At 45.5% G+C, this 25,425-nt stretch overlaps 2 protein-coding genes across 3 annotated transcripts in view; both read right to left on the bottom strand.

Annotated features, from left to right (window-relative positions):
* Window positions 1-7,668: 7,668 nt before the first annotated feature.
* On the bottom strand, window positions 7,669-22,903 carry DCAF7 (DDB1 and CUL4 associated factor 7). The gene is made up of 7 exons (XM_039700565.1): window positions 22,470-22,903; window positions 18,213-18,371; window positions 17,782-17,893; window positions 16,629-16,747; window positions 15,501-15,710; window positions 14,345-14,462; window positions 7,669-13,825 (listed from the first exon to the last, which is right to left on the bottom strand). The coding sequence occupies exons 1-7, from the start codon at window positions 22,605-22,607 to the stop codon at window positions 13,653-13,655; spliced, it is 1,029 nt and encodes a 342-aa protein (XP_039556499.1). The 5' UTR covers window positions 22,608-22,903; the 3' UTR covers window positions 7,669-13,652.
* An 891-nt stretch (window positions 22,904-23,794) lies between these two features.
* The window catches only part of KCNH6 (potassium voltage-gated channel subfamily H member 6), a 31,478-nt gene continuing 29,847 nt past the window's right edge, over window positions 23,795-25,425 (bottom strand). For both annotated transcript variants that reach the window (XM_039700695.1, XM_039700696.1), the window contains one exon: window positions 23,795-25,112. In XM_039700695.1, coding sequence (XP_039556629.1) covers window positions 24,825-25,112 — 288 coding nt within the window. In that variant the 3' untranslated portion in view covers window positions 23,795-24,824. The remainder of the gene's footprint in view (window positions 25,113-25,425) is intronic.

Raw genomic sequence — 25,425 nt, 5'->3', positions numbered from 1 at the left:
TATAAACCCCCATCAGTGCCTGCAAGGTCTGTACCTTACTCACTGCAGTCATTCTAACACTGAAATATTATTTATCTCCATCAAATGGGAACAGTTAATGTTCTAACAAAGGGGATGGAACAACTTCAGGTGAGTTTGAATCTTAATATATATTTTTTAGTAGTCTTACACTGAGCTATTGGTTCCCTACTACTAAACCATACACCCTCTAATTCATCCCTATGTTGATGGGGTAGGACATGACAGAGTATTTATCTCTTAAAAGGACAAAATAAAGTAAAATACTGATCTGAGCTTGGGAGGGGAAAAGTGTATCTGGTGAGGACAGCACTGTGATGGATTTAATGCTGAGAAGCATGAATACTTCTTTAGTTCCAGAGGATTTCCACAGACTGACTGGGAGAAGCACGTGGAGCAGCATTACATTAATCACACAATGCAGAAGCTGCTACAAATGAAAATGAAGCAATTTTTGGAGCACTGAGAGACCCTGTTTTGCCTGCTCTCCAGCAGGTCTGGGAAACACAGCTCTGCTTTGTGCGGGAAAGATGTTGTCCAGGAAATGCTTTTCATGTTTCAAAAACTACACTCAAGGATTTTTATAACTTCGATAAAAGCGAACTGCTGCTCACAGAGAAAGTTGTTCCTTTCCACAAAGCATTTACTTCAACCAACCCCAGGTTTGTTACACAAGTCCGAACGAGTCAGAAATGGAAAGAGTTTAGAAAAATAAAAAAAAAATTACAAAGTTACAACAGGAAAAGTTTCTGCATATGTCTGTGAAGCCCCCTAGTCCAGGATCATGTTTTAGATGGTGTCATAGTGGGACACATGATGCCACACTGGTGTAAAAGGGAAAGAAGTGAACACATCTGTGTATTTGTTATCTACCACCACCACAGCAAAGCTGGTTTGGGTGAGGGATTGGCAGATCCGGGGGCAACGAGGAAATTTTAGACAAATTGTGTCTATGTTAGAGGTCTCAAAAAAGCCTTGAAAAGTTTCAGGTCCTTTGCTGTGGGCAGTTTTAGTGGTACCAAAATGCTGCTGTGTGTGAGCTTTAGGAAATCACAAACTACCTGGTTTGTAGAGTGAGAGGGAAAATCAAGAGAGCTCTATGAAGCTTATTCTTGAAGGATCTATTGAGAGTCCCTTTTCCCATTCAGCAGCTAAAGGGATTTATCCCAATTTCCCCCAGGGCTGGGGTTTGGGATGTGAGCTGATCCCAACCTGCTGCCGGCTGTCACTGGGTGCGTGTGAGCCAAGGGAAGGAAGTGACACAGGCAGGAAGAGCCAGCGGACGGGGACGGCCGCAGGGAGCAGGGGCTGCTCCCCAAATCCCACCCCGCACACCCCCCCAGGGCTGCAGCTCCCTGGGTGCCAGCCTGGGAAACGTCCCGGCTGGGAGCAGCTCCAGGTGAGCTGCAGCTCCTGCAAACCCCGACAGCAGCCAGGCATCCTTCAGGTGGGTTATGGAGCACCAGACCACAGAAAATCACTGTCACGTACAGCCCATCGTCCATCATTGATCAGGTTATCTGAGCACAGGTGCTGAATGAATTTAGGTTTTTCCCATTAAAAAGGAAAAAATCTGCTTGTGGCTGTGCCATGAGACACACAATGCTATGGTGTTGTGGCCCATGAAATTGTATTTTTTACAAACACAGGTCCAGCTGCCATTGGAAAACACTTCCATGGAAATGCAAGCTCCTAAACCATTTTAAGTTTATGAAGCACCCTGCTGCTCTAAACAGAGTGGATCACACTATTCCTCTTCATAGCAGAGAAATCTAGTGATGGATTTGCATGAATTTGTTGTATTTATCAAATCAAAACAGAGTTAAGAGATATTGAAGTAGTTGTACAATAACATTTCCAGTGCTTTTTGAACTTAAAGTATAAAAGCTAATTATAGCTATTATACAGACTAAATGAAGGAGAGTCTTAGAAAACTAAACTTGGTTGTAGGGAAGAAACATTTAAGTTGTAGTCCATGAAGCCATGAAACTCCAGCCTTAGAAAAGCAGGAATTTCCTTGCCAATATGCAAGTATGAGCAAGTTCTGGTTTAGAGCAATGAAAGTTTAATTCTAGCACCTCTCTGTAAGCTGAAAAAGGAATTAGGAAGCACAAGACCCCCTCCATAAGCAGTTCTTTATACAGGACATACAGTCCAAATCCAAATTAATTTGATTTAATCAATCCAATCAGTCACGGCAGCGCCTCATAACAACGTTTTCCTCTTGAAAAAAAAGAGTTCTTCCAACCCCTTTGCTTGTTTTTACATGTCGCTGTCTGGGCTAAGAATGGCAAAGAGAACTCGGGGGGAGCTCCATAAAGGAAAATCTATTTTGAAGGACTCCCAAGCCGCGCTTAACACCAGAAATTTCTCCAATTAAGCTCGAGCACAGCAATTCCCGTCTCAAGCAGAGCCAACTTGTGGCGGCTGGAGGAGCCCCCCGAGCTCAGCCCGGCCCGCCGGTAGCAGCGCGGGGCTCCGCACCGTTCGGTAAAACCCGATTTTCAGCGTTTTTTAACCAAACCCTCGAGAACGCAGCGCGCCCCGCGGGCCCGGGCCCGCCCCGGTGCGTGCGGGCCGCCGCCCGCAAAACAAACCGCTCGGCGGCCGCCGCGCACCCGCCGCCTCCTGCCAATCACGGCGGCACCCGCCGCCGCCCGCCAATCAGCGCCGCCGCGGCGCCCACCCGACGGCGGTGGCGGCCAATGGGAGCGCGAGCAGCGGAGCTGCCCGCCCCGCCTCCCCGCGGAGCCGGCTGTCAATCACGGGGGCCCAGTGCGCCGCGGCAGAGCCACGCCCCCCGCGGTCAAGAGGCGGGGTATATAAGACCACGCCCCCGGTATTGCTGTCAATCAGAGTGACGGACGGCAGCGCGGCCCCGCCCACTGGCTGGGAGCGGGGCCGGGCCCAGAAAAGAGAAAAAAAAAAAAGAAAAATGGAATTTTGTCCTTCTGTCCGTGCTGTACCCGCAGCAAAGCACCGCTGGGAATCAAGCCACAGGGTCAACGAGAAGAAATGCCCCCTTAAAATTAACTAATGAATGATAATTGAAAATTCTGGATTGGGTCTGATGCAACTGCTGGGTAACTCCGTGTGCTGCTGTCATCACCCAGACCAAGCCAGGAATTGACTCTGAGTCATCCGTGCCTTGGGTTGGAAGGGACCTTAGAGATCATCTCATTGTCCCCTCTGTCACGGGCTGTGTTTAATTAAAATAATGTCTTTTAAAGCCCCCTGCAGCCTGCCCTTCACCTGCTCCTGCCCTAAGACACGTGGAGAAGAAAACTCGACTGGAAAGGGAAATTGCTCAGTTGAACCTGAATCTGGACCTACGCATCAGGAGGAGTTTGGGACTTAGTCAAAAGACGACAACAAAATCAACATAATTGATTCTTTTTTTAATTTTATTTTTTTTTAAACAGTTGAGGTAATAAAAAGCTCTTAGATGTCATACCAGGTAGACGCAGAAATAGGAAAAGGGATCCACAGGCCCAGCCACTCTCCCTTCTTAATACAAGTCTTGTATTTGTGGTGTCAAGCTTTTGTCCCTGTTCCAATTTGAGTTCCTCTCCCATTTGACAGCAGCATTATTGATCTTGGAACCACTTTTTGACATGCTTTTTCACAGCTTCGTGATAGCTTATCACTATCCTTTACCAACCACTAGCTCTCAGTTTCCTTTCCTAATTTCCAATAAAATACTCCACAAATTTTTCTCCTTGTCCATAAATTCACATCCTTGCACTCTCTGCTGCTACATTTAATCTCATCTCTATTTCTCACTCTTCAGTCATCCAATCTCCAAGATACTCCAGTTCCCTCGTGTTATTGAAGCCTCCCACTTCTGTTCATCACCAAATTTGATTTTAATGCTCGCTCCTTGTGCCAGGATCATTTAAAAAAGATTTTCTAATAGAGGCAAGAGCCCACCCCATGCCCTGGGAGGCAGAAATTTAGATACTCCAGTTCCCTCGTGTTATTGAAGCCTCCCACTTCTGTTCATCACCAAATTTGATTTTAATGCTCGCTCCTTGTGCCAGGATAATTTAAAAAAGGCTTTTCTAATAGAGGCAAGAGCCCACCCCGTGCCCTGGGAAGCAGAAATTTAACATCAATTCCCCACTGCAGCAGCCCTGATTTCAAACCACTCCATCACCACCTCACCATTTGCTATTTTTGCCTGTCTGGACCTGCTGAATGAGAATGATTCCAAGTCCTTTGTGTAGAAACCTGCTTTCCTGAGTCCAAAAGATATTAGATTGGCGAGTGGCAGCTTGTGACAGGAGCCAGCAGCTCCTGGCAGATGGCAGGAGCTCCTTCCTCCCATCTCCAACTGCCCAGGCTGTCTGCCTTCCACTGAAGCTTCCCTGCACCTTTTACCAAACTGAAAATAGATTGATTTGTCCTTAACAGCTCATCACTTCACCCACCTGTCAAGCCTAATGTGTAAACCAACACTTTTATCTCTTGGTTTGTGGTTTCCCCATTTTACAGACATTCTTGCATCACTATCTACATGCAAGTGTCATCAGGACTTTTTTTGGACCACTACAGACCCTCACACCTTTTTTTTTTTTTTTTTTTTCCCCTGACAAGCTGGTAAATCCTTCCTGAACTGGAATCCAACTTTCTACCAAAATAAGTGCCCCTTTTTTTGTGTAACTGGAGAAAAAAAATGAGTAATTCCTTTCTGACTTTTACTGTGTACTTAATACACAGTAAAAATTTTGTGCATAATCACAGAATCCCAGAAGGGTTTGGGTTGGAAGGGGCCTTAAAGACCCCCCCCAGTGTCACCTCCCACTGTCCCAGGGGCTCCCAGCCCTGTCCAGCCTGGCCTTGGGCACTGCCAGGGATCCAGGGGCAGCCACAGCTGCTCTGGGCACCTGTGCCAGGGAGGAAATATCCCATCAAATCCTTCTCTCTGTCAGTCTGAACCCACTTCTCCTCGTCCTGCCATTACAGTTCCTGGTGAGGATCAGGTTATTTGTTTTACACCAGCTGGAATTCCGTGTTTTTCCACCTGGATTGTCCACGTCCTTCCAAAGCTGCAGCTTTCCACTCCTGTAAACAGCAACTGCAGAACACACTTAATTCTTGAATTTATTCAGATTGTCTGATGTCATTGAATGTAAAATCACCAGTAAAGACATTCACAGAGGCTCTCCAGGAGCTCCTCTGTTTCCAGTCAGCCCATTTGTTCTAAAGGAACTTTATAAGGCCTAATTCTTTAATGCTGTCACGCAGCATCAACTAAGAAAAGGAAGTGTAATCCCTATTTTAGGGACTTAAGGGCATTGCACAGAGAGACAGTGACTTGTTAGAGGTTACACAGGAAGTCTGGAGTAGACCTTTGGGATTTAACTCCTGGCATCTTTTCCTAGTGTCTTAATCACTCTGCCATCATCTTATTTTCTATTTTGGTAGTATTTCCATTTTCTGGAGCGTACCTGACTCAAAGAGCCCCTTTTCCTTGCTATCAGATGTACTATTTCTTCTTTCCTTCCTGTTTAGGTAGACATATCCTTCCTGGGGAGCTGAGCAGGCTCCAGGCTCAGCCTTGTCCCATGCCAAAACTTCCTTATTCTACATCTTGCACTCCACAGCCACAGAAGGGAGCGAGGAGGAGAAACCCTGTAAACAGAATCAGAGAATCCTTGAATGGTTTGGGTTGGGAAGGGACCTTAAAGCCCATCCAGTGCCACCCCTGCCATGGCAGGGACACCTCCCACTGTCCCAGGCTGCTCCAAACCCTGCCCAGCCTGGCCTGGGGCATTGCCAGGGATGGGGTATGTGATCTTCAAAGGATGCATGAAAGGGTTCTGCACTGTCTTCAGCAGATGTAAGAGTAACCTCATTAATCCCAGGCACTTCTGTCTCTCCTAAAAATTTCCTGTTGTGCTCTCAGCTTTGAAAACAAGGGGTTGGAACACTATCATCATTACCCAACTTTAGGACAGCATGGCAGGATATATATGGGCCCAAATGCATCTCTCCCCCAGCAGAGACATGAATCATGTGAAACTCCTGTGAAACACACGTGAAACTCCTGCAAAAAGCATGTGAAACTCCTGCAACAGCCTTTCCCAGCCAGGAGGAGCAGGTGTGCACCTGTACCTGTCCTGTGGCCAAGGCTGCCAGCAGCATTCCAGCAGAGGGGGCTCTGAAGCTGGTTAAAAACCAGAAGCTGTTCTGCCTTTGGAATGGCAAAATTAGAGAAGGAAGAGGAGGAAGAAGATTAAAAATATTATGTGTTTTAGATGGCTGCTTCCTCTGAGCTGACAGTCTGGACTGCTTCTAAAACAGCACGAATGAAAAAGCTCAAAATTAAATGCTTCTTGCAGTCACAGGCCCCCAGAATGATCTCAGAGGGCACTTTTTCTCTACAGCCAGTGCTGTGCACTGTGTTTCTTTCAAGTATTCTTTACTGATGGCTGATTAATGATGTGCTTTTCACTTACAGCTGGTATCAGAGCAGGGACTTTCCCACGGTCACAGAGCAAGACAGCTGTGCCAGATGTTGGCTCTTCCATAATATTTACAAAAGGCAGAACCCCTCTAGTCTTTTTTTCTACCTACATTCCTCTTGTTTTGCCACACTGACAGGCAGCCTGCTTCATCCATTATCCACCAGTCCACACTTTTTGCACTGCTCCAGTTTGCACAAGCTGCCTTCTTCCATCATAGTGGCAGCTGAGAAAGTTTCTCTGGAGTATTCCAAAGCATGAATCCAAGGACAAAAATAATCTGTGAGGATGCAAATACATTTCTAGGGTGAAAGACAAACAATTCTTAGGAAAAAAGTATTTTTTCTGAGCAGGAGTTACTAACACAAAGTCCATATATAGCTTAAAAACCACTGCAGCATCTTTGCAGGCAACTCTTTCCACTGTGGTCATGAAGCTTAATAAGCTTTTATTTCAAAGCCAGTACACAAAGAATTAGAAAGAAATCCAAGCGTTTAGTTGAACTAGATTGAATCTAAATACTTAAGCAAGTCATCAGTCCTGCTTGCCAAGGCCTAAGGTACAAATTTCCAAGCTGTGCCACACTATTCTCCTCTTGGCCCCAATTCCAGACACGACAGCAGTGACTGAGAGTGTGGAAAAAACACCCTTTAAGAGAGGTCACCCTGCCCAGGAGAGACTTAAAGCTACAGAAGTGCCAATTGCTTTGTTTTCACTTTGCCTATGTTCAAAATCCCTCAGAGACTAATTATTTGAATTCTAAAAACAAAAATCCCTCTTCCCCTCGTCTTAAAAACAAAACCACACAGCAGATAATTCCCATTATTCTGTGCAGGGAACAAGCAAAGCGTTGGAAAACATGAGCAGAAACAACACTGGGATACACAGACCCTGCAGCAGACTTTTAAGAAAGCAAATATTTAATGTACAGCTGCATTAACCATTCTGTTGGAGTTCTGTCGTGACTGGGTTCCTAGTCATGTATTTGGGGAAACTTGCAACTTAAGAGTAGCTGGAATGATCAAGTTTGTTTGGGAATTTGTAGGATGAGGGATCAGTTTTGCAGAGGCAAGGCAAAGCAATCAGCCTCTTCTTACAGCAACCAACTCCACACAGAAGAAATGAAGCTTGTTGGTAGTTCCCTGCTCCCCCCAGGTTTTCACTCATCACACAGGGAACTGCAGTCAATCTACAAATGTTCCATTTTTATTACAAAGTATGAAAGGCAGAAAATACTGTACCTAATACACAGGAGGCCGAAACTTAGAAAGAAGGTTAAAAAATCTGAATAAAACTACATAGGAAGCAGGAAATAGCATAAAAGGATGCAACATTCCACTTTCAAGCAAGTTCAGAAAATTGCCTTAAAATTTACAGTTTCAACAATATGGTTCCATGACTCAGGTGTTAAAATCCATTGTAACAAACCCTTTTATATTTTCTCCATAAAAATAAAGGAATATAGGGACACTGCAGTTATCCATGTCAACAATATATGTCTGGATACTGGGACTCCTCTAGGACAGAATAGTAGCGAAGTTGCAGGTGGAGAAAAGGACAGAATTAAAATTACTATTGCTTTAACATACTCTAGTGAGAACAAGAAGTCAGGAATCTCATATGGATGTTTGTACAATCATGCTACAAAGATTACACCTTCAGGAAATTACCACAACAGGACTGTGAATGGGAAGAGCAGAAGGGAAAACACACCTAAAAGTATTATCTCCTACTGGTACCAAAAATGCTTCGGCGCAATGGATTTAAATTACATTTTACACTGCTAGCAACCCAAGGGTTAAAAAAAAAGGTTATTTTTAAATAGTAGATTTCATAATTTCTACTTCCCAAGCAAAGTACCTTTTGCAGCTGCACTGGGACTCTGTCCTGCTCTGGTTCTTGCCTTTCAGCCTTGCTAAGATCCCACAGACCCACCCTGAGCTCTAAGAGGGGCTGGAGTTGCAAGTGGTGCACATGGAAAGCAAACTCCAAGGAATGGGAGCTGGACCATGGGTTTACAGTTGCACATGGCCACAATATTTTGTCAGGAAATAGCTTTTTTCCCTTAATTTTGTTAGATTTCCTATAAAGAAAGAGCTTGATGGAAGCCACTGAGATAATTTTTTTATGACTATGGAAATTCTTGCTTGATGCTAAATGTCAGAGGCTGCACAAAAGGCCACTGAGGTCCTTGGCAGACACACATGTCACCTGAAACAGGCAGCAGCAACTCTCACAAGTCACTTTGCATCTGGTGTCTGCCATGAATCACCACATGAGCCTTCAGTGACTGGCATTTAGCTGCATTTCTAATTACTGCTCTTTTTACTGCTGGTGAAAGGTGCTGACTGGAAGTTCTGGAGATCCCTTCCAGAAAACAAACCAATTCAGGGGCATCCTAAACTCTCCTCAATACCCTAAGAATGAAACATTTCTGACTCTTCTTGGGCAAGCAGGGGAAGCACAGCTGCATCAGAAAGTGCTCTTTAAGTGCCACATACAATTAATTCCCTGGATTCTCTGCAAAGATCAAGAGAAACTGGGACAGAGTTGACAGTGACTTGCTCATTGCTTTCCATGTCCACAGAACAGCAGGTACAGGCTTGCTCTGAAATATTGGTCTGAGAGCAGAAAGCAGGAAACGTGTTAGAGAGAATTTGTGTTACCTGACAGGATAACAGCATGCATTTGAGGTGGTGGAACCACTTTGTCAAGAGCAGAGGGAAATCTCAGCCCTTTAGTGCTTGATGGGACTGAAACTGTGCAGCCTGCTGAGCCCAGAGCTTGCCTGTGCTGCTGTCCACTCTTTGCAGTGTGCCTGGAAAGAGTTAAAACACCACTAACCAGTTCAATGGTTCAGGCTGTGTGAACTTCCAGGCACCTGCTGCAGTTTCTCTCTCACAAAATTCAAGTTATCCAAAGCACAGGCACATCCCTACACAAGCAACCCAGCACTGTCACCATCAAGTTCTGATGGTAAAGAAGAGGATTCCCAACCACCACCAAGTTCCTAAACAAAAAGGACTCTCTGGGGGACACACAGCAGTACATCCCTTGGGTTGGCCTTACAGGACAGTGTCAGTCTCAGAACATGAAGCTTCAGTTTAACATTTACAGCCTTGTCAAGTGCTCATATTTTTTGGCTTTCAGTAAAAACAAGTGAGGGCCCACTATGACCCCAGTTCAGGATTTTGGTGACAAGTCATTATTTAACATTTTCTACACGACACAGACAAATGCCTACCCTACAAGGGCTGAGGAAAAGATGACTCTCCTCCTAATCTTACCAAAAATATACTTGTTAAAGTGCCATCTGCAAGAGAACAAAACGGACACACTCAGCTCTTGATTTCCACTGACAACAAGCACGAGAACATCTGAGAATTCTGTACATCAGACTCCTCCCCTCACCTGGTCTCTGGCAGGCTGTGATCTACACTTGAGACTGAGGCAGCTTCTCATTGCACCACGAGGCAAAAATAGAGCTTTTCACTCTTATCCAGAACATTCAGTAAAGTAATTACTGCTAAGTTTTGAAAGGATCATTAACTTTGACTTATGAGAGGCAATGCCTCCCCCGTTAAATACATTTCAAGGTTCCATAAGAAACAACCTGGTTTAGCAGTCTCCTTTCACATTATTTGAAACCACTGTGTTTTCTTTCTAAATAGATTGTCAAAGCACCCAAATCCTTGCCTTTTAAATCCCTGCACACACAAGGACAATTCCCACAGATGCAAGCTACCATAGCCCTCCTGTTTAGACAGTCACGGAGTTGGCACACCACACAATAATTCAACATTCAACTCGTTAACTGCAGGTTTTCACCTCACTAACAAGTTTTACATCATCAACATCTCCTGGCTGAGAGCCAGCAGGTTGCTGTTCACATAATAGTAGAAATCTGTGGAAAGCTTGGTTTAAACAGAACATAACCAAACAATAGTTTAGTCTCTTGAATTAATCAACTGGAGAAATGATTCAGAACTACATAACTCAGAAGTATTTCTGTCCCAGAACCAGGCTGGCCTGTACCAACAACAGCACATGCTTTTCTGTTTTGCTCACCTCACCTGTGTTCACTCTTCCCTCAATGTTACTTGCTACTCAAAAAACATGAGGTATTTGCAAGCAGTTGTTCTGCATCCTCTGCTTGTGCAGTAAGCACCAAATAACAGAAATTGAATATCAAAGTATTTCTTTTCATGAACTTTGGGGGAAAATAATGCTTATGGGGGCTTTACACCCTACAAAACTGAGTGTCAAGCAGGGGAAATGTGATAATCTGTATATTTCAATTCACAGGCCTCAGTGACAAGTGTCAGGGTTTGTTTGATCTTGCAGACAAACACCAAGCTGAGCATTCCCTGCCTGTCACTGGGTCAGCAGCTGCTGGCAAAAGGGCACCAAAGTATTTCCCTTCCTTGTCTATATAAAAGTGCCATTTGCACTACAGAACATCTCACCCATGAGGATTTTCATGTCTTTTCACTCATTAACCTTTCAAGTGACATCTTTGAAGTTATTTTAAGTATTATTTCCCTGTGCCAAAACAGTCTCTAATGATTTAAAATGTAATTTCTTGTGAAGAATGTCAATGGATTATGCCCAAAGCAATATGCTGTAGATCCAGAAGGCATCCCAACTGGCTAAAAAACCAGGATATAGGCTTTATTTAGAATCCACTGGAGCCTCCAAGATTCCTTCACTTGCCTTTGATGCATTTGGAATAAGTACACAATTCCACAAACAAACTTCCATCAGTTTCATGGATGCAAGAACTGACACTGGATCCTCCCCAGGTCCCTAACAGGATTGTTTTCCAACAATCTACCTGGCTATTCTGACCACGAGTTCCTTTACACAAGCTCTCTTCTCATCATTTTAGCATTCATCTTTGACTCATGCCATCTATACAGGAATAAACTTTGAAGCAAAAAGGGGACATGCAAAGTACTGACATTGCAGGTAGCTCCCTCTTAGTAACAGCACATTTTGCCTGCCATTTGTAATTAAACAGAGCATGACAAGCCTGTGAATGTATTTCAGGTGACACCTAAAGCTATGAATGCCATTAGCTGCTCCTGCTAAGAAAACCCCAATTTTCACTTCATTCTAGGTAAGTTTTTTCCAGTTTCAGATGAAGTGCTATTGTAAAAAGTGATTGTTTGGTTAACACTGCTCTGACATCTAGCTAAAGCCTGTCTGTGGAACACACTACTCTCAGTACTGCTGCTAATAAGAAAAATTGACCTTCAAGTCAAATCAAGCTTTGTCAGAAATCCCACAACTGAACACACTGACAAAACATCAGCCTGAGCAGTGTTAGTCTCTGGTTCTCTGCTATCAAAAGGAGTGATGGAATACAGCTGCCCCTAATGAATTCCTATCAAATTCCTGAGGCAAAGCTTTTCTGAGCTCCACGGTGAGAAGCAGCCTGCAGAAGAGTATTTCTCTACGTCCAGAATGACAAAACTTTGCAGATTCTGTTCTGTGTTTGACAGTGTTCTCAGTGTCAGCTTCAGTGTTCCACAGCAATTGCTTTCCCAACTTGCATAAACTGACAGGATGCAAGTTTGCCAGTGTCCTGCTATTTATAATCTGCCTCCAGTTGCAGGTGCATACTCATTAGGTGGAAAGAATTCTGATGATTTCTGACATTTACATAGAAAATGGGCTGCACACCCTTCCAGAGCAGCTCTGGCTGTCATGTCTTCATCAAAAAGCACTGCAGAGCCTCCAGCACAGGACCTGTGTTATGGTAAGACTCCAGCAAGGATTTTTAGCTTGCCTAATCCACTCAGCTTTCATTGAACAGTGTTATTGTAGAGTGTTCCACTATTCCAAAGAGAAGCCCTCTGGCACATCCCCCAAAGTCAGGAGGATGACAAATGCCAAACCTTGGCCTTGATGGCACAGCTTCTTTCCTTCCAGATCCACCTTTGTGCATCACATTAGGGAGTAATTTCTTTCAAAAAAACAGCTTTCTTTTGGATAGCAGACCAGCTTTTCTGACTTGTCTCATTCATTCAACAAGACCTGGCAGTACAAAGCAGATACACTTCACAAAAAAATGGCTTTGCACTCCCTTCAAGACCTCCCAGGAACACAGGCCAAACACTACCTCTGAAGTACAGCCTAACCACAAAATCTTGCTCACATTATTTGCCAATCAAGCAAGCTACAAAGTGTGAAACCATTTTATTTTAATTTAGATAAGGTAAGTCTTCCAAGGGGAAATAATTTGACTGGAAGTGTCAATCCCAAGCCCATTACAAATACATTTTTTCAGGAATTGTTTACCTCCTGGGAGCTCACGTCATGCACAGATCTTTTTTCTCAACCTATCACTGCTCTGCTAACACGACTGCAGGATACACACAAACTCATTTAGAATTTAAAAATAAGACCTACCATAGTAACAACTGCCTTGAGCATCAGAAAAGTGTAAAGAAATTGTGCAACAAGTACTTGTACTTCACAGCACCAGAAAATTCTGCCCAGGTCACCAGATACAGGGAGCCAAGGCAACAGTTAATTCTGGCAGGCCTTTACTGCCAGGGAGCCTGCAGTGTTACTGTGGTTTGTATCCATGAACAGGTCCTGCTTTGGACATATGCAAGTGGATCACATATCAAAAGTAAGAATTAGGGAGAAAAACCTTACTCAATAGAAAGTTAGCCCAATATATAAAAAACATACAAACGTTTAAACAGTTTAGAGGCAGCAACAACAGGAATGATAAAGATTCCTGCCAAGGTGGCCATTAACATCATTGTCTTTTTCCCCCCACCTTGTTTTGCACCTGCATCTATTAAACTGGTGGATGTGCTGCCTCAGCTGGCTGACAAACACATGGACATATGCAGCAACTTAAAAGCCTGCAAGCTTATTAATACAGTCAACAAACAAATATACAGAACTTTTACTGAGGGAAAAAGAATTTCACAAGAAAACCAGAACCCAGAAGTTCCAAGAGGCTCAGCACGTCTCTGCATTTTAGAGTCTTGAGAGACAGGAGACCCCTGCCATCGATTCTTGCAAGAGTTTCTTGTAACAGTAGATGCAAAGCAACAACAGATACTGGCCACTTGACTGGTGGTGTTCTTACTTTAGAGGGGAGGGGGAACGACACAGCCCTGCCTCACTGTGCATGAAGCTGCAAAGTTAGACTCTGAGGATCTCCAGGCAGTTGTTGTAGCAGATGGCTATCCAGTCTGGCTGGGTGGATGCCCACTGTACATTGTTGATCTCTCCCTCAGCTGTGTAGGCCAGGATGGGGTCCTCAATGGCACGAGGCATTTGCTGGATGTCCCAGATGAGAGCCTGGTGATCATCCGCTGCACACAGACAACAAATTGTCAGAGCAAGCACAGTCAGAGAGTAACAATATCTCCACATGTGCCTACCACAGGCCCATGGCCTCAGGAGGCAGGTGAGACACGGCTGCTCCAGTCCTGAGCCAAATTCAAGACAGATACAACAACACAATTATGCTCCAACAAAATAAATTTGGATCATTATACATTATCCAAGACAGAGCTAATAAACAAATGATCAGTGGAACTCACAACAGCAGAAAACATTTAAGAACTGCATTACAAAAAAGCTAAGGAGCATTAAAATTACAGGAGCTTAGCCAGAGCCAATGCAGTTTGGGTACTGGACTCAGCACTTCCACACAAACTCTAGCAGGTGTCTATTTCTGTAACATTTCAGGAAAAGTCACCTAATAAACAGCTTCTAAATTTCAAGTATTCTTAGCAAAAGGCAGGCAGAGAATTGCATATACTTTAGGATGAAGAGGATTTTGCAAATGCAGCAGAAGACTCTGAGATTCCCCTGTAGGTCACACTCACCTGCTGTACAGATGTGGCAGGAAGAGTGAGGTGCCCAGGCAATTCCATTTACACACGCTCTGTGGTTGTTTAACCTGGCAACAGGGGTGCAGGGAACTCTGACATCTAGAATCACAACCTTCAGAAAAAAAAAAAATCAGCTACATTAATAAACAGCATTTTTAAAAATTAATTTATTCCAAAACCAAAATATTTTGAGGTAAAGCTATAAACATGGCTCTTTCCTAAAGGATGTGGTAGGCAAGCAAGCCCTGCTCCTAAAGAACAGCTTCCAGATGGTCAGTGTGCCATGTGTCTCAAAAGAAGTCAGACTTCACAGGGGTCTCAGGCCACAGTGGTAAACAAACTGTGCTTCCCTGCCTGAAGCAGCTTCCAGATGGTCAGTGTGCCATGTGTCTCAAAAGAAGTCAGACTTCACAGGGATCTTGTGAGTTAGGCCATAGTGGTAAACAAACTGTACAGCCTTGGCTACAAACTAAAACTGGACTGGGAAAGAACAAAGTGACTCAAACACCTGCAGTTAAGATTTTAGGTGAAAATTATTGCCCAGCTGCTCACAGACTCCTCTTAAAATCAGCTGAAATATACACAAGGCATAAAGCTCAAGTTTATAATACCAAATTCACTTTTAACTCCTCAGTGCGCTAAGAACTGGTCCTCAATCATACCTGCAGTATGATTACTGCCCCCTGACCATAAATACCTGGGTATAAATTAGTACCAAGCCACCTGCCCTAGAAACTGTGGTAATCGGGGGAAGAAATGCAGCACTCAATATGAGTGATCAGCAAATCTCAAAACTTCATTGATAGGCACATACATTTATATTGGTGTTAATGAGGCTAATACATATTGCAAAAGACGAGCTCATTATTGGTTAGTTATTTATCAGCTAACTACACCTACCTTAGCATTCTTGTGGCTACTGTGTTGCAGCTGTCCACATCTTTTCTTCATATTTCTACCTAACCATCCTCTTCCCCATCCTGATGTTGCACCAAGGGCACAGTGCCCTTGCCAGGTTTGGACACTGACTGCTGACTCCTACAACTAACGGTATTATACCAGTGTGACCTTTGTCAACTAGCTAGCTGTTCACAAAATCCTCCACAGAAAACCACCATCAGCAGCCAGCGGCGAGCAGCTGCTGCCTCACCTCCATGCCATCCATGGCCATTGTGGCCAGATAGTTGGGGTCCTGCTTGTTCCAGCAGAGCCGCAGCAGCGGGTGGTGCTGGGGGTCCTCGTAGATGATGGTGCTGTGCTCCAGGTGCCTCAGGTCAAACATCCTGACCGAGCCATCAGCGCCCACCGAGGCGAACATGTCCCTGCCGCCGCCCGCGCGGCTGAAGGCGATGTCGTACACCTGCCACCACAGCACAGCGTTCAGAGGTTTGTGCAGGACAATGGACATGCACAATGCAGCCTTCACAGAAACTGAGGAAGGTCACAATGTGCTTGAAGGACATGAAAGAAGAAGAATATGCTCAGAAGCAGAGGGTCAGGATATTAAGGCAAGAAAACCGCAGCGAGATGCATGATGGAGGAAGACTAACAAAATTAACCAGATTAAAATGCATGCATAGAAGGATTTAACCAAGCATGCATTAGCTTGAGGCGTGAACAGTAGAAAACAGTATAAATATAGCTTGCTTTTTGCAATAAATTGGCTTCACTTGATCATATTGATCATGGTGTGATGTCCTGCTAGTGATCCTCTGCGTTGTTTGGCGCCCGAACAGGGACAGCACAGCACAGCTGACACCCAGCACAGCCCCACAGTGCTTCACACTCCCTGCAACTGCTCAGCCACTCACCACAAGGAAATACATGCTTATGGAATTATAGGATCACTCACTGAAACTAAAACCTATCCATTTCCCAGACTTGGGGTTTTTTACATTAGTTGTTGAAAAGTAAAATGATAAAATGAAAGAATTTTGCAAGCTGTTTATTGCAAAATAAACATTAAATCAACTTTGATACGAAGTTGATTTAAATCTAATTTGATGTTTAACCTCATTTTTCTACAATATTCTGGAATACAATCTGTTAAAACAAGCATGTTCTTAAGTCAAGAGTCTATGATGAGTAAAAAGAATTGTTTCAATAGCCAGCAGTATTTAGGTACTCAAAACTGTATATAATTTTAGAAAAACTGTATACAAACTTACATAAATGATCTTTTTGAATCATTAAATTGTTCAAGAAAAAAAGAAAAAGTTCTGTTCCTTTTCTACTGCTTTTAGAAGATGCAATGTAAACAATCAAAACCCTCCATCACCTCTTTGTCATGTGCAATAAGCTGGGTCTTCACATGGCCAGACACCAAATTTACTCTTCCCAGAACCTGTCCTGTCTCCAGACCCCAAATAGTGCAGGTTGTGTCAATACTAGAGGTACCTGAAACAAAATCGTTTCTATTAGCAAAATTAATATTGTCACAAATTATTTAATCACTTCCTGGGTTAATGTAAGATTCCCCCAACATCTACAGATCAAAACAGCCATGAGAACAGCATAGAACTAAAATCAAGAATGTCAAACAGCCAGCAGTCTTCCATGCATTTAAATGACCCAAACCTTTTAACTGCAGAAATAGCCTTCCACACAGGAATAAAGTGCAAATAGCTCATGTCTGCTTCAATCTGTTCTGAAGCCTGATGCAACTCTGAGATCAACTCTCCCATCCTGTACATCTCTTGTGTATGCCAAACCCCAAATTCAATCAGTGTTTTGATGGCGTGTTATTATTAATTGATTGCTGATGTGGGCTGAAGAAGGGGTTAGCAGTAAAGCTCTTAAGAGATGAGACATGTAACACAGAAAAAATAATGTAGTAAATAATTACTAGGACACATTATCACTGTTAATCTGGGCAAATCCCCTGACATAAATGGCTGTTCTCTTCTGGGAAACAAACCTCTGCATCAGTCATCCTGGATTCACAATTTGTCCCGTAGGCTATAATTAAACCTTAAGTGTTCAGCCCCCTCCTCCAACTGAATTAAGGACTCTTGGCTCTCCTCCTGCTGCTGAAATGACTTCACAAAACACACAGCTCAATGCACAGTTTCAAATCCACTCCAGAACACCCTGAAATAAGTCACAGAGCTGATGGACATCCTTACTCAGAACTGCAACAACAGCTCACCAGCCCTGAAGGCCAAGACTCCCTATCCCTAAATGTCCCTAGTCCAACCTGAGTGACCCATTCTGCAATGAACAGGGCATCTTTCAATGAAAAAAAAAGTCCCCATGGGATGATTGTTTTAATTTTTTAATGTAGAACAACAGCAGTTGCTATGATGCAGCCATCTGTGGCTAATTATCAGATTAACCAGTGGACATGCAGTGACACAACAGCAGTTACAGCCCAGGCTTCATCAGATTCAATTAGAAAGTGTGCCAAAACCATAACATTTTGTCAGTCTCACCTAACAGGTAAGGATCCACTTCATTCCAGTCAAATGATGTCAGTGGAGCACAGAAATCCGAGTTCTTGTTGTTGTTCAGCAAGCACTCCAGCCGGGTCTCAGTTTCACCCACCTTTAGAGAAAATGAAACATCTGACTCAAAAAGCAACATCACCTGACTTGTTCCCCTGGCACAAAACATTGGGAGTTAATCCTAGGTTTCCTTCCTCTCAGCTTTACATGCTAAAGCTCTGGAAAACACAGCCACCAGCTCCATTTTCCATAAGCTGATTAAAACACCAATTACCATGATAATTCTGCTTCTCTTATAGTCTTCATATAGTCACATTACTGCAGTCAAGAAAATCTTGTCTTGAGTGAAAAAGAGATCAATATACAACACAATTCAGTTTGTGGTTCATCTTTTCCTTTCCTAGGGAGGATTTACTCACTCTCCACACTCTCAGGTAGTCACCACTGGTGGCCAACAGGTCTGGGTAGACTCCCTTGGTGTCTGGGATCCACATCAGCTTTGTGGTGGGGTAGGGATGATCAAAGGTGTTCCTGCAAATGAATTCTGAGCTCTCTTCATCCAAACCAACAAGCTGCACCTGTGAGAAACCATATTTAAAAGAAAGCATTTAATCAAAATACTAATTTCTAATGACAGCATTAAGACTGAATGTGTTTCAGGACATTTTCTGTCACCTCAAGGACGACCCAAAAGGATGATCATGTCAATGAAATGAGAAATCATTAAAGTGCTGCTGGGGCATACAAGTAAAGAGAATATCCATAATCACACTGTGCTTTGATTTGAAGAGATGATCCCAAATGAACTGAAATCCAATCCTAAAGGATTAAAGACCACCCTTCTCTTTTCCACATTGCAAAGCCACAGAGTTAAACTGCACAAACATTATTGTAATTCATCCTTAACTGAACTGAGACTGACAATGTCATCTTCAGAGAGCAAAACAAGCTGTAGTTTGCACAATTAAAGTGCACATCATGGAATTCTTGGCCATAACCTTGCAGACTGTGATGGATCATGTCAGGTAGCTGGCAAGCTTTTTCAGCACCACATGACTCAAAATGTTCTGTCACAAGTGCATGAAAAACTCATAAATTAATCACATCAGAGAGGAAGAAAGTAAAACAGAATCCAAACTTTTAAAAAAAAAATATTGGGGAGCTAAAATGGTTACATCATTATTAAAATGTTTTGTGTGAACAGACCAAGAAAGCAGGTCTGCTGAAAGATTCTAGGTAACTGAATTCTAAATTGAATTTTTTCACAATGATGTGTCAGGGGTAAGGGCTAAACTTGCTCCATTGTGAAAATGATGCAAAACAGAGCAAACAAGAAACTATCTCCACATAGCCTGGTCATGACAGCACCTGAAGTAATGCTTGAAGTCCCAGACATGATGTTACTAGAAAAATATTGACATGTCAGAAAGCGTGCAGAGAACAAAAGGGGCTGGGAGGACTTGTTTAACCTGCAGTGACTACAGGACCCAAACAGGATGAAAGTCCCACTGTGTGAAATGCTGCACAAACACAAACATTATGGGGACGACTCACTGCAATCAGTTTGTAAGCTGCTCACAGTAGGAACTTCCTAGTACTTTCACACAGCAGCTTCCTCCTGGGAATAGTAGCTTAATGGACTTTTTCTAAGATGTTTATCTGAAAAAATCCTAAATTTATGCTTATCTTGCAATAAGCAATTTATCTAATAAACTACACATTTCAGCTAGATGGGAAATTTATCATATTTCCCCCATAACAGAAAACCAACAAATGCTTCTGTTGATCTTAAAATCTAATTAATTTGCAGTTTTATGAGCTCATTTAGAGATTCTCTTAAATGCAAAGCCTTGTCCCCCCAATGAGAAGCTCCATCCTTTCCATCTCATAACAAACACTAAAAGATGCAGCCCAGTATGCTTCCAAAAACTGAAATACAGCCTGTCTTGCCCTCTCTTTATTACAACTACTCCTTACTATCCTTCACACCCTAGTATAAATCAGTCAAAAATCTCCCAGACTTCCAAAGTGATTGACAAATAGCTTTCTAACTCCTTTAGGGATCAGAAGTACTAAGCAGATTTTACAAAGGAAGCAAACTGTCCTTGGTGATAGCAAATCTTCTGGCAAGGTTAGGATCAGAAGACAAATGACCTCTAATCATTTCTCCTTTGCTTATGCTGTTTTCCACTCAACACGAGTGTATTAATCCTGCACAAAGCAATCAACATCCTCATCACCAGAAGCAAAGCTCAAACAGCACAGGATCCCCTTTCACTGGTGTTAATGTAAATATTCCTGCACTGCATATTCACATTTAACCCCTCCTCAGACCTTAAAATGAAGCAATTCAGCAATCCAGCATCTCTGATCTTTGACATGTTTAGGTGCAGGCTGGGTTAGGGAACAAATTGTATTTTTACCCTCAGAGCTGGAGCAGCTGGCAGGAGCTGTGAGGGGAGCAGGAGGAATGCTTGAGAAGCTCTGCTCTTCCAACCTCTGAAAATTCTGTGACTCTTCTCTTGGGACTTGCTTGACAGTCATTAGAGAACCCCTCTACTCATCCAGGCTGAACACGAGGGGATGGAACAGGGAATTCCTTCTGGGATGTTGATTATATCAGAGCCCTGTCTCTCCCTTCTGCAAGTGAGGCAAGAATGCTGCTGCACAAAGGAGTGCCTGAGGTCCAGCCCACGAGACAGAGGTAATGCCCATGGAAAGTAACTCAGTCTGGATACAATTTGAACCATTCTACGTCTCCCTGTAAGGCTTTCCAGTGAGAAAACAAGGTTCATGTTCAGTCTCAACTAGTTTTGTAATTATGTCATGATAGTAACTAGAAATGCTAAGTATTTATTTGTTGCTCCAACACTTTAAGATAGGAAATCCACATCTAATTTTAGCACATTATATTATCAACATAAAGCATAATTGCAGCAGTGCATGTCAGTAAAGAACTGCCTTTAATCAGCATTCCTTAACTTCTAAAAAAATTCCATCTCCAACTTGATACTAAAGAATCTGACTGAACTAAATGATGCAGAATTTGGTAACAGCTTCTTTTTCTTATATGGTTGGAGGAACAGTGAAGTAAGCCCACAGTAGTTTCAAAACCCCCAAAACTTTAATCTAATTAGTAACTACCCAAAATGACATTTCACAATTATTTTAGGGTCACGTACAATCAGAAAGATGTCACTGCACCAATTAATCTCCAGCATTCAATCAATTTTTCTTTGCAGTGCTAGATCTTACAGAACAATGACCTTCTGGCAGAAGGCAACACAAATGTACAGCCCCTTATTAACCAATTGTGCCACAACTGTTGGCAGATTTGCTCTTTTACCTTCTCAGAGTACAGACTACAAAAATGTTTCCAAGCTGGTCTTTGAACAAGTTGGAAGTTTTCAGGCTCAGGCCCTGCCTGTCCCCAGCAGCATTCCCAGAAGCACAAGACTGGCCAGGAAAAGGACACAACTCACACAGGGCTCGTGCTGCCTGAACTACAACGTGTTCAGGACTGCTGCAAGGGCAGTGATCCAAACACTCTAAGAGGTGTCACCCCTGCCACTCCCTGTCACCACACCCCTATCCCCAACACCAACTTTCTGACAGTATTTTCCATAATCTCCATTAAACACCTTGACAAGGCTACAAAGCTACATGCTGTAAACCAAGCTCTGTGGGCAAACCTTCACTTTAACAGAAATTTCAGGATGCTTTATAACTTCATCCATCTTCTCATCTCTCTTCTATTTCTGTGTAATTCATGATACCAGACCAGCACCTTGAAGGTTGTTCAGAAGTGACTGCACGTGTGTTCTGAGAGATGAACACAGCCTCTGTTACCAGCGTGACATTCTTCACTTACACTTTGCAGGGAAACACTGAAAATACAATCTCATGCCTCATTACACCCTTGTTCTCAGGGTAAAGTACTGAGGAATCAACACTGAGAGTGGTTTATATACTTATGAAAAAAGTCATTACACACAAGTCCTGCACAGCAAGAAAGTACCATGAAAACAGCACATTTCCAAAACAATCTCAGACACCCTGTACACCAGAGAATCACAGGGTTGGAAGGGAACTCTTGAGATCATCCAGTCCAATCCCCCCTTCTAGGCAGAGTAACCTGGATCAGGTGACACAGGAACACGTCCAGGTGGGTTTGGAATGTCACCAGAAAGGGAGACTCCACAAGCCGCTTGACCAACCTGTTCCACTGCTCTGCCACCTCCCTGGAAAGAGGCTCTTCCTCAGACTGAGGTGTATTTTTATATTTATATACATATATATGCACAAACTTCAGTCCTGGCCGCGAACTTCACTTTGTATTGACCAAAAAGCCAGATTTGCCCGAGCTTGGGGACCTTGATTTATTCCTACAGCAGCAGCATCCAGACTCATCTCACACTCATATCTTTAGGGTCCACAGAGAACGTTCCTTTACACCGCAGGGCACCCACAGCACGCGGTGCTCATGCGACTGAAGTCAACCCAGTGGTCAGTCCCGAGGATCACAGGTCACCAGGAGCGTTATCCCACCACCAGCAGCGCCCAGGGCTCTTCCCAGCGCAGCGCTCCCTCACCCCGGGGCTCGCTGGAAGGAGAGCAGCCCTGCTCCAGGGCCCCCGCCCGGCCCAGCCCCTGCCCTGCCCGCTCCCGGCGCCCACCTTGTTGTTGTACTCCTCCACGAAGCTGCCCAGCGCCAGGCGGAACCGCTTGTCGGGCCGGACGCTCCAGTTCATGGCGTACACGGTCCAGGGCGCCTCGTATTTGTAGATCTCCTTCCGCTTCCCGTGCAGCGACATGGCTGGGCCGGGAGGGCCGCGGGGCTGGCCCGGGGAACGAGCGGGGGAGCCGGGCTGGGGCGAGCGGCGAGGACGGGCAGCGGAGGCACGGCACGGCACGGCACGGCCCCCTGGCTGGCGGGGAGCGGGAGAGGCGCGGCTCGGCTCGGCGGGAGAGGCGCGGCTCGGCTCCCGGGGAACGGGGAGGCCCCGGCTCGGCCCCCGCTCCCGGCCCAGAACCGGCGGCGGCGGCGGCGCTGAGGCCGTTTGGGACTCGGCCTCTCACACAACGGGAACGGAAGCCACGCGGGGAGCCCCGCCCGCTGCGCGCGGATTGGATGGCTTGGCTGTCACTCAGAGCGCCGGCTGCTTATTGGGTAGTCTGCCTGTGCGCTCGGCGCGCTTCGGTTTTCTATTGGTCGTTTTGCCCTTCACTCCAAGCGGACGCTCGCGCTCTGGCTGGGGTAACCTACGGCTGCGCTTGGCCCCGCCCAGGAGGGCGGGCGCTCTCGTTGTCGGCATCTTATTGGCTACCCGGGGTCGCAGTGACTGGAGGCGGGATCTTGAGCCCGTATCGGTGATCGATTGGCTGGAAGCGATGTCAGTTACGCCAGCCCGAGGCGGGTGGGGCCACTTCAGGCTGCCGCAAGTTCGAGTCCCGCCTCGGCCGAGTGGCGGACGGGCCCGGGCTTATCTCTAATTAACAAGAGGTTAATTATGGTGCTTACTTTTGGAAGCAGCCCTGGCGAGTACTCGGCGCCTTACTGAGAGAAAGGGTGCAGCCGGCTCCCCAGGGAGCTCTCCCTGTGCCCGCAGCGAGGCCGGTGGGATCCCGGCCCCGCGGAGCTCCCGTGTCCCCTCAGCGGGCGCAGGGCCGCTGTGGGCAGCGCTGTGCTCCTTGAAGTCTCTGCTGCAAGGACTCCTGGCCCGAGCTCTGCCTGAGTTGTGGTTCTGAGATAATTTTTCTAACCAGCTGCCTGGGCTTGTAGAAAAGCTTTTCCAAATTACTGCAGGGCCTCCAGTGCGTCCTTTCTAGAGAAGCCCCATAGGCTCCCCCTTGACCTGACTGCACTTGGGGTCCATCAGCCCCACGCTCCTTGCATGAAGTAACCAGGTTTTATCACAGCCTTTTGGAGGTGAAGATGCCCGGGATAGATTCATGGATGCTCCCAACGAACACAGCCGTAATTCACATTAGGTGCCAAAAACATCTTTATTAGCAAAGTGTACACTAAAACTCCAGAGAAAGAGACGCTCACAGTTTGACTACTCTCGGAGGGAGCTCGATACATCGCTGGAGCTGGCGGCCTAGGACTATCACAGCATCTACCCGAGCGGCGAGGCGGCAGCGCTACGTGGGCTTCTCCTACGGAATGCTGCGGAGGCTGCCGGGAGAAGGGCTGGCCAGAGGAAGCACCTATGGAACCTTTATCAAAAGAGAGAGGCCGGGAGGGAGGGCTGGACATGGCGTGTCTGGGGCTTCTCAGCTTTCTGGGATTGTGCTTTTGAATTTTGTGCTTTATGCCCAGGCCGGCGACGGGTTGGATTTACCTGGGGAGCTGTGGGATGTGTGTTGGGGTTGGCAAGGTGTGGTCGGCCTTGCTGGAGAGGTCGGTGCTCTGGGGCTCGTGCTGAAGCAGGCTGAGGTGGCAGGGGCTGTTGGCCCTTCACTTCTCAGTGGCAATCAAGTAGGACAAGCTTCTGTCCTTGTCCTGGGCTTGCCACCTGCAGTTTCCCCTGGACCACACCGTGGAGATCTCACACTCCTCCTCTGGTGACCACCCTTCTGTGAGACCTGTGGGCTCTGCTGGGCTGAGCCTTGTACCCAACACAGTGGTCCCTGCTCCAGAGGTTTCCAACACAGCAGCCTCACAGCCCAGAGCCCTGGATTTGCCCTCCTGTGGTTGCTGTGGCTTGCTTGGCTTGTGCCCTTCTCAAGAAGAAGCCTTGGCAAGGAGGAGGTGGTGGGGGCCACGTGGCCTAACCAGCTCGATGGTGGCTGTAAGAACTGTTCTAGGTTCACTCTAATGTGCAAATGAAATCTACTCTATGGGAACCGCTGGAAAACGTTGACCTTGGAAGCCAGCCACTCTATACTTCCTGTCAAGGTGGCAGAAGATAGCTACAAATTATACCCCTGAGCCAATGGCATTGTCCAATGTCTTACCCTTGCAGTCAAAATCAACATCAACTGAGCAGCCTTGCAGTTGAGGTTCCTCTTGACTCGCCCCCACGTCTCTAACTTCCAGGAAGCACGGGGTCGGAGAGGTGTCTCTGAATGTCCTGGTGCTCGGAAGATGCCTCCAAGTGCTCAGGGAGGGAAGGGAAACGAGAGCCCCGCGAGAGTCCCTGGGTGTTTGGTGCCCTTTGGTGGGGAGGCTCTGGGGTCGGGAGAGGCGGGGAGTGGTGCTCCTGCTCGGAGTAGACGGTCATGGTTTTGTCGGATGACACAGACAGCTGCATCCCACTTGACAAGGAGTCCCTGGATTTCAAGTGGAACTTTTCTACCTCCGTGTAGCTCGGGCTCTGGTGGGAAACGAGGAACTGTGTGAGTTATGGTAAAAGCAAAACGAAGTAGCCACACTCAGCCTTGGAGCCTCATCAGGCTCTGAGCCCCAAAATGTTATTTTTCACTTTGTGAAAGCCTCAGAGCAGAAGAACCCACTTCCTTCCCTACTGATGGGGCAACCTGGCAGCGTTGGGGCTGGCAGCTGTGCCCCAAAACCAGTGATGCACTGGGCAGATCTGCCCCCAAGGCAAGACCCCATGGCTTTGCTGGGACCCATGAGCGTTTGGCTGTGCCTTGCCTGGAGAGAACTGGGGCAGAAGGATGCTGAGC

Source organism: Passer montanus, unplaced genomic scaffold (assembly GCF_014805655.1).
Source record: "Passer montanus isolate IOZ18808 unplaced genomic scaffold, ASM1480565v1 scaffold142, whole genome shotgun sequence".
NCBI lineage: Eukaryota > Metazoa > Chordata > Aves > Passeriformes > Passeridae > Passer > Passer montanus.
Note: the sequence above shows the minus strand (reverse complement) of the source record. Positions and strands in the feature narration are given on the sequence as shown.